The 14866-nt window shown below is 40.3% G+C and overlaps 1 protein-coding gene across 5 annotated transcripts in view; it reads left to right on the top strand.

Annotated features, from left to right (window-relative positions):
* MAP3K7CL (MAP3K7 C-terminal like) overlaps positions 1–14866 on the top strand; it is a 41620-nt gene that overhangs the window by 5506 nt on the left and 21248 nt on the right. For all 5 annotated transcript variants that reach the window (XM_028492606.2, XM_028492603.2, XM_028492604.2 and 2 more), the window contains one exon: positions 10811–10872. In XM_028492606.2, the coding sequence (XP_028348407.1) occupies positions 10811–10872 (62 nt within the window). The remainder of the gene's footprint in view (positions 1–10810; positions 10873–14866) is intronic.

Below are 14866 nucleotides of genomic sequence, written 5' to 3' on the forward strand. Positions count from 1 at the left end.
ATTGAATCTATTCTTGAGGAGTAAGCAGAGTCCATGAGAAAAGGAGATGTCTTTGCCTGTGAATGTTGACTTGTTCATTTCTTACAAGCCTAATACAGTGCTTATTCCTCTGGTCATGTTAGGACCGTTTCTTTTCTTTTTTTCTTTTGACTGGGAATTCCTGCATGTTTTTCATCAGTCATTTTAGATTGGTTTGTTCCAGTCTCTTTCAAATGTCCCAAGAATGCCCACTTCTGAAATTCACAGTGTTTGATACAGTAGCTTCAAATAAGGGTTGTCCTTTATTTCAAATAATTCCTGACTTCCAGTTCTACAGAAAGGTGCTCATGAAGCCTTATGAAGAACCTTCTAAAATTAAATTTTGTAAAATGATCAATGTGTCCCCATATCTCTCAAAAGGGCACCTGACTAGGGAATCCAAGACAGGAGCTGGGGTTCTGTGTTTCTCCATCTTTCTTAAAATAATCACCTGAGAGCACTCATCAAAAACATATGTTCCATGGCCCCACTCCTCCTTCATGCAGTAGGCTCGGACTGAAGCCCAGCAATCTGTATTTTCCCATGCACCTGAGCTTACAAGCGCACAGAAAGATGCCTTGCAGATATCCGGGGACACTCCCTCTGAATTCTCGAATAAGGAGTGTGTGGAGTGTCACACCAAGCAACACTTGTCATCATACACACTATGCATGCCTTTTGAATTCCAGTGCATGTGGTCCATAGACCACACACTTAGGGGGAAAACAAAGGGAAAACCCTAGACTTTTACAATAAATGGGAAAACGAAGGTAAACTTTTAGGGAGTAATTCCTTATTATTGAATCTATTCTTGAGGAGTAAGCAGAGTCCATGAGAAAAGGAGATGTCTTTGCCTGTGAATGTTGACTTGTTCATTTCTTACAAGCCTAATACAGTGCTTATTCCTCTGGTCATGTTAGGACCGTTTCTTTTCTTTTTTTCTTTTTTTTTTGTTTTTGCCTATTTATCTGAGTCAATTTAGTGTAGAGGTTAAGGGAATACGGCTTTGGAATCAGTGAGCTGTGGTTTCTAGATCCATTTCCATCACTGTTTGTATGATCTTGGGTAAGTCACTCAACTTTGCTGAACTTCAGTTTCTCATAAGATGTGTATGGTAATAACTCATAGAGTTGTGAGAATTAAATGACACTATATAGATAAAACATGTAGCATGGCACTTGACATAAATTAAGGACTCAGCTAGCCCCTGTGTTTGTGATGATTGATTCTGGAAAATGAAGGAAAGTATAAACCTGGAAACAGCTTTGTGTTTCACCTACATCTCACACTTGTACTTCTTGTCAAGGTAGGGTTTATAGTATGACTGAGCTGTAATTATTTAGGGAGTAATTATCCAGTTGGTGGATTGTGGGTACCTCTGCTTTGGCTCTTAGAAGTTAGCTGAGCTTTACTTAGTTTCTATATTTCTAGCATTCTGCCAAAGGCTGGTGATATGTGCAAAGAGAAGTACAATATGATCTCTCCTATGGGTTTTATAAGACAGAAGTACAATATGATCTCTCCTATGGGGAAAAATCTGTCACCCAGAGCAGATGGGAACAGCTTCTTGGAAGATGTAATAATCATCCTGGGCTTGCAGGCGGGTAGTGTAGCAAACGTGCCATTTCTGGATACCAGGTATAAGAAAAGGAAGCTACACATCTTCTAACAATTCTTCTTCCTTTTCCCTTCAAACAGAAAGCGTGAGCAAAACCTAAGTCAGGAAGAGCACAATTTGTTCAGGAAATACCAAAACTCTCTTCAGCTGGAACAGAGGTCTGAACTGTGGAAGAGTTCCTGCCATTTACTGGGCCCCTCTCTGAGCTGGGCATTGTGCTGGAGTCTTAGGTAGAATGTCTATTTTAGATAGCGGTAGACTAGAGTTACCAAGTCAATCTTAAAAGTTCAGTGAAAGAGTTTGGATTTGATCAGAAGCAATAGAGTTTCAAGAGTTCTTGAGCAAGGGCGTAATATGATGAAAATGGTGAGTGTTCAATTGAGATAGTCTAGAATGTGGGGAGATGAGAGAATGCAAGGGGTTTTTTATCATGGTACACAGACAAAGTGATGAAAGCCTGGATTAGAGAATGGGATGGGATGATTGAATTCAGAGTACATTTGGAAGGAAGGGTTGAAAGGACTTGGTGACAGACTGACCTGGGAGATGGGGAATTGATCATTGATCATTGATAGCAGAATGAGCCACAAGTTTTCAAAAAGACTAGGGACCTCTAGGGGCTTAAATAAAGGAAGCAAGTTGTTAGGGGGAAATAAAGCCTTCTAAAATACAATCACCATTTCTAGCCTACCATTAGAACCCGTCCTTAAGTAACACTTAGCTAGCCATAACTCCCAGAGGCAGCAACGCTTGTCTTTTTTTCTTTTTTAAGAATATATTTTATTTAATTAATTTATTTTTTTGGCTGCATCGAGAGGCTTGCGATATCTTGGGATCTTAGTTCCCCAACGAGGGATCAAACCCGGGTTCTTGGCAGTGAAAGCATGGAGTCCCTAACCACTGGACCACCAGGAACTTCCCAGCAATGCTTGTCTTTAATAAACTATGATATGACTGGTATTACCTCCAAACTGGGAATTCCAAAGAGTTGACTTTCTAAATTGGGACCGTCATGAAGTTAGTTTTCTCAATAGAAGATGTGCAGAAGAGAAATAGGAATCCCACTTCTTGGGTTATTAGAGATTCACTGGCCCTTCTCCAATTAGAGAGAATTTAGAGTTAGGCAGACGTGAGGATTTGATGTTAATTACTTAAGAATTTTCTTTATGTTCAGCAGAGCCAAAATCTGTCACATTCTTGTGTAAATCTAGACCTTGGCTTTTTAAAAAAAAATTTTTGGTTGTTATTTAGAATCAAGGATACTGGTATCAGCCCTAGCTGGTAGATTTCAACAATTTGTTTAAAAAAATTTTTTTCAAGCTATTAGAATTTTTCATATCTGGGCATGAATTAATCATAAGACCTTTAGTTTAAAAAAACTAAAGACCCACTCTGCTTAAGTAATACTATTTTGTCCTCACACATCTGGTGTTTTGTGTGGTAGTGGGAATTATGTGGAGTAGCTGAAATAGCTATCCTTGAATCTAGTTTAACTGGGTATTGTGTGAATGTCTTTTTGCATATATGCGCAAAACTGGCTCTCAGCAAAATTGTGATGCAGGTGAAATGTCTCTTGTCATTGTCCCCTTCCTTCAACTTTTTTCTCCCTCTGGTACCTTTTGGTGTTATTTCTCTCTCCCTCTTCAGGGCCCCAAAGTTTCCGTACTCTCTTCTCTTCACAGTCTCAATCCTTGCTTTTGGGAAAGACGCTGGAAAACCTCATTCACACTAAGCAATAAGTGTCGAGGTTTACCTTTTTCTCTCTCTCAGGGTGTATTTTTGTGTATCAGTAGGAGGTCTAGGGATAAAGTTCCCACTGGAATTCTACCAGCCAACTTGGTAAGGATGGCATTTGGGGACATGGGCTGGGTGAGCCTCTTTGAACTCTCCCAGGTTACATTCTGTCCCAACTCTGACCCTACCTTTAGGGCTGTCTCAGCATGTACTGATAACAATAAGTTGAAAACCACTCAAGAGTGGGGTGGGAGTGGGGGGGGGGTCTGCTATATTTACATCCTTTACAGAGCACAGAGCTGAGAACCACAGTAGAACTTAATTATCAAATACTATAAAATCAATAATACAGTATCTATAACCCCTTTGAGTTTGTTATTCTGATATCGAGTGAAGATTCTGAGATACAACTGGATTTATTGGTTGGAATCTGTTGCTTAAGGCTGTAAAGAAAGGTCAAAAGGGAAATGAATGCTTCTGGAGTCCCTACGTGCTTTTCCTTGTACTATCTCATCAATTTAGTAGAGGCGACAACTCTGCAGGAAGATGTTATTATACCCATTTTACAGATGTGGAAACATTGGCTAAGGGAGGTTAAATAACTTGCCTCTAATCAAGCAGTTAATAAATAATGGGAAGGGATTCAAAGCCAGGCCCTTGGGGCTGTTTTTACTTTATTGCCCATTTGGAGGTAGGATCCAAGTAATAAGAGAAAAGAATGATTGTTCCTGTCAGCAGGTAGCTTCCCCAATGGTCCTGGGAAATGATGGAGGAAAGTTAGTTCTGATATGTTTTCATAGAGTAGGAAAGAAGAAAGGGAGAGGTAAATTTTATTTAGTGGTGTCTGACAAATAAATATACTTCCAACGAGTTCATCTTGAAGCAGATGTTTCTGGGTGAGGGAGTATGTTTTTAAGCTAAATAAGTCAAAACAGTCTTACAGAAGGATAAATCAATAAGATTCACAAAACGATAGCTACCATAATAGTGACTAGATGAGTGTTTCAAAGAAACATAAAATCTGTCTTTAGACTGAATCAGGTCTCTCCATGCAGAGAAATATCATTCAGTCTATTTGATGTATGATCTTGTTTGCCTGATCGTTTTAGGTACTGGTTAAGGTAACATGGTGATTTTTATTAATTATAAACAATTGACAATCCGCTAGGTATCCGACGAAAGCTCTACCTTTACCATATCCATATCTATAGTTTTAATTTTATGGGCCCTGAAAATTCAATGTGTATTAGATTCGCATCTCTAATGGTTAACAAGCAGAAAGCAAAGGTTAAAAAAGCTTTTGATGTGTTTCAAAATGATATGATGCTCTAACAAAAACCAAGGTATCCAGAAAGTTTAAAATAGTTTTTTGATGTATTGGTAATGTGATTTGCAAACTTATGTCACTTATTTTATTTCTAAAAATAAAATGTGAATCTTGATTTAGATTTAAAGGGAAAGTACTCAAAGACCTTTCATGTGTAAGTTAAAAAAAATTGTTTTTACAATATTTTATATAGAAAGTGCTTTGATAAGGAAGTAAAAGAGAAACGCTATTAAAATTCAGACTTAAATGAAGAGAGCTGAGGTTATGGCCACACCAGGGAAATCTCCCTTAACTTGGCCTGGGGAGAACTCAGTAATTAGAGTCAGTGATCTTGACCCTACCTGTTCGCTTTGGATTATTCGGATGATGAAGATACCCTTAACCCCCATCATTAAACACATACTCACATATGCGCATGCGGGCACACACACACACACACACACACACACACACACACACGCCTTGCCTCCCCATTACCACTTGGATTGAGTTTATGGTGAAAAGGAATTTAAACTCGATTATATTAAGCATTCATTATTACTACTGATCATTTCCTAGGTGCCAGGCTTTAGGCGAAATGGTTGACATATGCATTCCTTTACTAATAAGTTTCTGAGACAGGGAATATGACATCCATTTTGCAGAGGAGGAAACTGAGTCTCAAAGAGATTATGTTGATTGTCCACATTCACCAATTAAAAAGTGGTCAACCCAGAGATTCAAAGGCAGGTTTATCCATCCTACGAAATGGCACCAACCTGCTGTGTCCTTAGTGGTTAGGAGTCTTCACAGGCAAACAGTTACCAGGAAAGGTTTTTCAGGAGCCTCTGCAGTGCAGCCACTGCCCCAACTCACTTGCCTCTTAAGTGTCATTTTGCCCCTGGTGCCCTGAACGACACCAGTCTCCAGGATACCAGCACTCAGGGGTTGTCCTGGAGGCAGGACCATAATGTGTAGAGGCACAGTGCAAACATTCTGGGGCTCTTCAGAAATTATTAAGAATTTCAAGACAGTGTACCCGGATCATTAAACCAAGCGCGGGCCCGCCTCGGCGCAGAGCTCCTGCGACTGCGCAGGTGCATTCCCACGAAGCCGGCTTCGACTGCCGGAAGCGTAGACGGGTTGAACGGATTCTGGGCCAGCTGCCTCTCAAAGTTCCTGGTTGGGGAGTGGAGTAAAGTTCCTGGTTGCGGAGTGGAGTGAGGTTTGGGGATGTTCTCTGAGCGTGACTTCTCCCTCTCCTGAGGTCTTCTTCTCTGTGTGGAAACCGACACTCACTCTACCGAGGATTTAGGGTTTCCCAGTACAGACCCAGCTGTACAATATTTAGGATGGAGGGCCCCGTGGGATGGGGAGAGTTGACTCCAAGGTCCAGTCAAGATGTTGTCTAGAGCAGTTGTTCTCAAATACTGGTTCGCAGACCTGGTCTGGTTCTGATGAAGTTTTCCTCTCTGATGTAAAACAAAAGAAATAAGGACAGCACAGTGAGGTTGTGTGTGTGTGGTGTGTGTGTGTGTGTGTGTTTGTCTATAAAGCTAAATTTATCCATTATGATGGATACACGTGCATTCTAAGATTTTATTTGTCTTATAATTTTGGTGTTAAAATGTTCTCTGTCATAAAGAGATGTTAAAGATACATGGTCGTTGTTTTGGAATCTTCACTAGCTGAATAAGAATTTGGACAGTCTAAGGGCATGATTCCCAATGTTTTGGGGAGAATTTTACTGGCTCATGAAATACAAGTGCATCGGAAGCCATGAAGCAGAAGGTGAAGAAGCACAGGGCAGCATGAGAAGAGCCCTGGGCAGGCAGACACCCCTTAGTCTTACGAGACTCTTCCTTTCGTGGGGCCCTTGTCCTCAGCTCTGCTCTGAGAGTCTGGGACCAGATGACCACAAGTTCCTTCCAGCTGTAGCATTATCTGAGAGCTCTGGCTGCATAATTACTAAATAACAGTGAGGATTTGGATTACAGACCCAATGGGCCTCCCTTATCTGATTCATGGAGAAGCACAGAGCAGACAATTTAAGGAAACCTGAAGCAGAATAACCACCAAAGCAATCCAACAGCTGCTAAATAGACACTGAGACAAGCCCGTCATAAAATGTACTATGGTATGTCATAATGGTTGGGATACCAATCAGAAAGTTCTATATTAAGTACCATTGACTTAGTCACGTTGTGTTTGCAAAACAAGCAGTGAACATCTGCTTATTAAAAAAAAAAAAATTCCTCTTTCATTCTTTCCTTTATCTTTCGTCCTTTAACAAATTCCTGAGGATACATTTTTCTTGGTCCATCAAGCCCACAGTGCCATTTTGGAAAGGAAGCCTATGAATTATTTTCTTAATGCATTAAAAAATGTGGTAAAGTGATTTGCCAGTTTGGTATAGAACCTCAGTCCCTGCCTTGAATGTAATAGGCATTTAATAAATATTTGATTGATAAATAAATTTTAACAAAAAAGTACTTGCCTTCTGATTTTTATCACATTATAAACATATCTAGCAATTACTCTCCTTTTTTAAAAAAAGCCAAATTTTCCAAGGGGGTGTCTTGCATAGCTACTGTACAATTTACTTTGTGCTCCTGCAATTGTCAAAACAAACTTAACTGCTCTTAGGAACTCCGATCTGATATCACTGTCAAAATGTTTTACAACGATTTGGCCAAATGTTTGTGGAACAGCTGTGCTACTAGTCTGCCTAAGTCATTTTCCTTCTTTCTTTTTGGCCCAATCCTGTGATTCATCATTCTGCTTTTAGAATATTTGCCTATTTTTAAAACCAGTCAAAGAAGGCAGCCACTGTTTAAAAGTAAACACACCACACATCAACTTGGAGCAGCTTTGTAAGCAGCTTTGCAAGCACTGAAATTTCTGGCTGGCAGGGATGCCAGCTAAACCAGATGGCATCAAGCAGTGAAATACAGGACTGGCTTTCAAACTCAGTCATCTCCTTACATCTGTCTTTGGTTTTCTTGTTTCCAATGCCATTTCCTGCTTGGATTAAATCAGCTTTAACAAAACTCTTGCTTTTATTTTGTCTTTCTAAAATATTTATTATATGTTTATTTCTATGTCAATCAATTAGACTTTTTTTTTTTCCAACTCGAGGAATCTAATCTTAAGCCTTTAATTATCTGCAAAATTATCAGCTTGGTCCCATATATATGCCTTTACATGGTGTGACTATCAGTAATGATAGATTTTTATAATGGGCTTTATTAATTCTGGGTCATACCAGATATTTGCTATTTACTATAGTAATGCAAATGAATATCTGTTTTCCTTTTTTTTTTTTTTTTTTCCATAATTAAGCAGGAAGGAGAGTGACTTCACAGGGAACAAGGTGGATTAAGTCCCAGGAAGCCTTGAGTTCCATTCTGGCTGTCTTTTAGAATTCTAGAATGTACTATCTGCTCTGTACTTTGTAGAAGTGGTTTCTCCTTCTAAAAAGTGGCTGCTCATCTGTGACTATTAAGGTTGGGGTGCCAAAGTACAATATGTTCCCATTTACCCATACCAAGTTGTTCCAGCCTCGAACTCAATAAGCGGAAATAATCATGGTGTTAGGGTTATTGATATTTTATTGAAGTAAATTGAAATGCACCTTAGACCAAAGTCCGTTTTATATACAAACTATAGGTTTTATAATAAAGGCTATCTCCAAAGGGTCAGTAGAAACAAATGATTATTTCTGTCTTTTTAAAAAAAATTTTCTGTTTTTTTGTGCAATTCTTTGAAATGATGGGGTGGATTGAAAAAGCCACAGTATTTGGCAGAAGTTTTCACCTCCGAGTAGAAGAAAACATTCCAAGGGCCAAGGGATTGACTCTCCTTGTTTCCTTGTGAGATGGCACTCCAGCCCGCAGCGAGAGTCTTGGGAAGATTTCCCTGTTTCTACTTGCTCTCTGCAGCTACATAGCGTCGGTGAACCTGGGGGCATCCATTGTCTGGCAGGTACAGGAACAAATGGATTCACAGTTGGTGCCCCACTGCCATTGTCTGAAGCCACTCAAGTGGGAGTATTATTACACTACTCTTGACTAAAATATAGCAGAGGCCCTTAAGGTGTTTGGAAGAGGTGAATACTGTCCTTGTTTGAATGATATTTCTGGTGATTATCTTCGGTGCCTTCGAAGAAACGTAATCTCTTAGAAGCCAGGAGCTCCTCGTGTGCTGCGTTTTATTCTGAATAGTACTGTCAGTGAGTAGGGAGAGGATGCTTGCTTCTGTGTTGTGTATGGCCCGTATTACTTCTTCTGGTTCAAAGAGACCTTCAACAGTTTTTATAAATAAATTTGTTTATGGTAGTGAGAACATAAAAAGCATGGCCTTTCTTTCTTATAATTTAAAATAGATTTGGTATTGAAATTATTCGTGTAGCCTGTATTTCATCGTATTCTCATAGTCATACCTGTGGTAGACGTTGTCAACAAGGATTGGAAATCTATGGCCAGTGAACCCACAGAGCCAGATACAGAGGTTCTGCTGACAAGAGGGCTGTCCTCTAGTACCAGAGCTAGGTCAGCAGTATGTTCTTTTTTTTTTTTTTTTAAAACTTCTAAGGACAGTCTTTATTAGTGCTAAAATTACTTAGTTAAACCCCAACCTGAACCGCTATACTTCTGTCTTTATCTGTAGAAAATAATGGAATAAACACCAATAGCTACTCACTGCTCTAGATCCCGTAACTCTTTTAACTTCCTAGTGAGGGTCAAAATGCTCTACTTCAAGATCGTATTATTCTTGAGAAGCACTTTATTCTGACTGTATGCACAGCTTTTCTTCCATTTCTTTTTTTTTTCATTGCAGCATTATTTATTATTACAAAAAATTGGAGCTCAATATTCACCAATAGGAAAATGGACAAATACATTCAAATAATAAATGAATGAGTGAATACTGTATATCAGTTAAATGAACAAACTGAAACTAAGTTTATTTAGTTCAATCTCAAACACATAATGTTAATCACAAAAAAAAAGAACAAATTTTAGAAGGCTATCTACAATGTGATTCAATTTATAGTTTAAAATCATCCATGCATAGTAATACTATATTACCTATATTGTTTGTGAGTGTATACAGACATAATAAAAATATAAATACATACATATGCATGATAACCTCTAAAATCAGGATAGTGGTTACTTCTGAATATGAAGGGGTAGAAGGGGAATAGAGTTGTCTCCACTCACCTTATCTCTTAAGCTAGGTTCTTACCTTTTCTTACCATATAAATTCAATGGACATGAATTCCATTAGCAATTCTGCAGTAGAAAAACTCTCCTCCTTGCCAAATAATTGAATGGTACAATTCTCATCATCTTTTTAGTCTAAGGAGGTCAGCCTTATGGCTATGGCAAGGATAGCAGAAGTATGTTCTTGAAGAGATTTGGATAAACTTCTCAGGTTTCCTCTGATGCTTCTGTGAACCACCTCTTCTGATCCAGCAACACCTGTCCGTTGCCAGTCAGCCAGATGAAGGCAGCTGAGGACAGAGTTGTGGGCTCTCCCGCATCAGGACAGTGTATGGGCCTTGGGTTGGGATTGCTACCTGGTGCGTTGGGAAGAAACGCCCTGATCGGGTTACTGCCTGTCACCCACTGTAACCCAGAGGAAGCTCTGGGTCAACTGCCTGTTAGTGGTGGTTTGTGGTAAGAGCGGAGGGCAAACCCATCAAAGCTTGCCACCCTTGGAGTCTTTCAGGGCAGAGCTGACACTTTTTTCCACTCACACGTTCTTCTGTCCCAGTGAGGTTGTTCTGGTCACCTCATTAATACCTTGTTAAATAAAGCACTTTCCTGAATATCATATTTTTTGGTTTTGGCTAACGTAGGAGTATTGAAAGATAAGCAGTACTTCTTAATTGGAGAACTACTAGACTGAACATTTGAGGATTCTGATACTTGTTTGCAAAATTTTGGTCAAACCAACTACGCCTTCTGTGCTTCTGTTTGTACCAAAAAATGAGCAAGATTGCCTTCTGCATTCTTTCTGTCCCTGATGTATACTGACGGTCCAAGTCCGAAGACGGTAACAGCACGAAAACTCTCCTGAGAGAGAGGGCTCTAATAGTGAAGAATCATTTTATTTTCATGTTTTAGATGATACACCTCCTGAAGACGCCATTCCTCTGGTCTTTCCAGAACTAGACCAGCAGCTACAGGTAAGGATTTTTCTGCAGTCTTTCTCCTTTCCTCCTTAGTTTCACAAAATACAGTGAGTGGAAAAGTGGCCTAATCGAGAAAGACTGACCTGGAGACAGAGTGGGTGACATTTCACGTCATCAAGGTTTGCATTTCTAGGGTTTCAAGGTCATGAAGCCCTCAGGTAATGCCCCTGTCTGTTTATGTGGCTATAGCATGAGAACAGCAAGAACTTAGGGGACTTCCCTGGTGGCACAGTGGTTAAGAATCCGCCTGCCAATGCAGGGGACACGGGTTCAAGCCCTGGTCTGGGAAGATCCCACGTGCCGCGGAGCAACCAAGCCCGTGCGCCACAACTACTGAGCCTGTGCTCTAGAGTCCACGAGCCACAACTACTGAGCCCACGTGCCACAACTACTGAAGCCTGCACGCCTAGAGCCCATGTTCCGCCACAGGAGAGGCCACCGCAATGAGAAGCCTGCACACTGCAACGAAGAGTAGCCCCCGCTCGCCACAACTAGAGAGAAAAGCCCTCGTGCAGCAACGAAGACCCAATGCAGCCAAAATTAAATTAAATTAATTAATGAATTTTTAAAAAAAGATCTTAGGGTGTAACTCCTACTTTTAAGGAGTTTTGGAGCCTGGGGACAGGGCTGGTCCCTGCTCTCCGTGGCTGTGGATGTTTCTGGGCTATTGCAGTTTTGGCCCATTTTGGATTAGTGATTTAGTGATAAACTACAAGGGACACTTGTCACGTGTGGCGAGACTTCAGAATAATCTTCCTTTCTCTACTCCACGCTCACCCTCTCCCCAGTTCTCTGACAATTTGTAATAGAATGTAATTATTTTAAGTTAAGCTTCTGAATATTGTCTGGTTTGACCTATGAGAAAAATATTTTGTGTGTGTAGTCTATGGATGACCTATCAAAGATATCTCATTTTAATACACAGAATTATTTGAAAGAAGCTAATTTATGACACTTTAATTTTCTTTAGGTGGTATATGGTGATTCCAGAAAGATGGCTTTAGGAAGAGGCTCTGCCTAAAATACCTGGATGCTGGCCTTGGGTCAAATGTTCGCCTGAGTACTTCACTTTGCTGTCACATTTAGACCAGTCTAATAGGGGTCTTGAATCCTATGCACAGATATTTGCTTAGTCACCACTTTTTTCTCTAAATACGGATTCTGAAAGCCTTTAGGAGGGGTCTGCCACCTCCAGTTCCCAACTGATATTCCCTCTTGTCTTACACTTGGTAGCATTTCCCATTTGTGGGTGCGCTTGGTGTCCTGAAGTCATTTGAGTTTGGGACCCCTGGACCAGAGCAGCCCTTGACAGAGGTGGGAAGAACCAAGAATGAGCCTTTATGCAACCCAAGATAGAATCCTTTTTTTTTGGCTCCAGTCCTTGTCTCTGTGCCCAGTGCACTGAATTAAAACCTGGAAGCAACTAGGTTGGATCTGAAGAGCTGGCGCTCCACTGCTGGGGTGGTCCCCTGAAAATCTATCCAACACAACTCAGGTGTGACCAGACCTCTTGGAGGAGCTCTTATCTCATCTCTGTGCAGTCCTGGGCATCGTCACAGCCCTCCGACAGAAAGCCTGCCAACAGAGCAATATCAGTAATGTAGAGATTACTGAAGACTGTTCAGGAGGTTATACTAATGACCTTGCAGCTATCAAAAGACAGCTCTGTTCTCCTCTAAAATTTCCTCTGCAGCTATCAGCCATCGTATCTCTTTCCTCTCCCGTCCCCCATGCAGGGTCTTCAACCCAGGTCTCTGGTTCCTGCTGTCTAACCATATCCCCCAATCTCCCTTCTTCTCACCATGGAGGACAACTCAGCTGTTCCTCTGCTTTTCTGTCTGGCGTGCTTACATGACGTACAACCTTCCTTGCTTGGGTTCTGTCCTCACTGATGGGCTGTATGTGTGCTGCTCATGGTGTACTTGGGATTGCAAAATAATAACTATATTTTTTTCCCAGTCACAGTTTTTCTCCTTTATTTTACTGTCACCACAAAGCTATTTTATTATCTTAGGAGTCAGCTGAAAATAAGGAGTTAATGCGTTTTGAAAATAAAAGAGGGAAAGCATGTTTAGATTAATATTCCCCCACCACTATTATGGATCATTAATTCTACTTTCTTGTGCTGACAGTTTTTTTCCTTTGGGAACATTAATGGGCTTCCCTGGCTCGTGGATCATTCGTCCCAGGATTCATAGCACCCCTGGCAATTATCCAGATAATTTTTCTGTTAAAGCATCGCAAGATCCCTTTGAATTTTATAGCTTTAATTCCATTTGACATATATTAGAAATTAAGTCCACTTAATTATTTTAATCTAATGAGCCTATTTCATCTTCATTGATCCTTAATGAATTAGTCAGTTGAGAAGCTGATTTCAGACTCAGGGGTTATGATACCCCCAACTCCCCCACCCTAAAATATGGTATTGCTTTGCCTCTTCATGAACAGAGAGGACATTCCCAGCACTACAACTAAAAGCATTTAAGTAAGGGCTTGTCTTCTGGTTGAACGATATGATTGAGTTTGTTATAAACATTTACCAGTGGTCAAGCCATTTGGTTAGGTTTGCCTCTGTCTAGGGCTGTTGTCAGTTACCTTTATTCTACACTCCAGAGTGTGAGTAACTAAAATATAAGATGGAAGGGATTGAGAGGGGAAAGATAACACACAAAGCTACATCTAAAAGCAGACTCTTGTTTCCATGCTTAGCATAAGCATATAAATTTAAGACATTCTGCAGCAGGAAGTCTCCATTGAAAGCAATGAAAATGCTTTATGTATGAAAAGGAACAATCCATTCCATGGAGCAGGCTGTCTTTACAATCAGTCCGGTGTGCTTTTATCACATAATAATGGCTCTTGGGATTTAACCAACCATCATAATCCTCTACAGAAAAATCAAAGTTAGGTTACAAAGGCATATGAAGTGCCTTGTGGTTGTCACTATTTGCTTGAGGATGAACTGACTCTTACTGTCTCTGCTAGAGCCTTATAAATGTGCCCAGTGAAAAATAGTTGACACCATCTGATTATTGCCAGCCTTACTCTCTGAATACCCTCAGATTTACATCCTACCCATGCATATTGAGTACCGCTAGGCAAGGGGGGTTTCCCCACAAATGACCTCGTTTGATCCCTGCAACAATTGTGTAAGCTAACTATTATGTCTCCACTTTAGGGATGAGAAATATGAGGTCAAATTTTGTTCTACATAAATTTGCTAATTCAGACTAGATCTCTGATTCTGAATCTAGGTAGCCTTCATTTCTTTACAGCTTTGGTGAACCTATGGCCTGCTTAAGTTATGTTGATAGGTGGAGAGTTTTTGGTTTCTGGCTTGCGAAGTTGCCATAATGTGGTTATAGAACAACCTAGTAAAATCTATTCTGGCTTTCTGATATCCATTACACATTCTTTCATAGTTTATAAAATGCAGCTATAAAGTATCTGTTTGGTAGATACTCTATCACCAATTTGACCCCCCAAGATTTTTCGGTTGCTTTGCCAAGAATGTGGACATGTTTAAGCACGTAATTCGTGGGGCTTCTATTTTCACAGAAGCCAAAAAAAGCCTTGGGCAAGAATAGCAGTGACAAACACTTTTCTCGATGTCTCTATTAATGCAAAATGTTGGGCAAGAGACCTTGGGGTAAGGTAGGTGTTAAAATGAACATCTCTTTATAGGCCTCAGCCCAGGGGCAGGTGGTAGGTTGGTTCTATTTTGTGCGGATTCCTTTCCTGGAATTTGGTTTCTAAATTCTTCATGTCCATTAGGGGCTATGTTTGGGTGGAGCTAGTTTAGACCATACAGTCAAAAGAAAGGAGGTTCAATTCTATGTCCATTTGTAAGAATGAATGAAAAATCACTACTTTTCTTTAGGCCTCAGTTTCCTTCTATTTGAAGAAGAGGTAATGATTGACCTCCCTCCCTTTTCTGAAGAATGGTGCAATCCTTTAATAGTCCCAAGGTCTGGGTCAGAACCAA

Source organism: Physeter macrocephalus, chromosome 8 (genome assembly GCF_002837175.3).
Source record: "Physeter macrocephalus isolate SW-GA chromosome 8, ASM283717v5, whole genome shotgun sequence".
In the NCBI taxonomy this organism is placed as follows: domain Eukaryota; kingdom Metazoa; phylum Chordata; class Mammalia; order Artiodactyla; family Physeteridae; genus Physeter; species Physeter macrocephalus.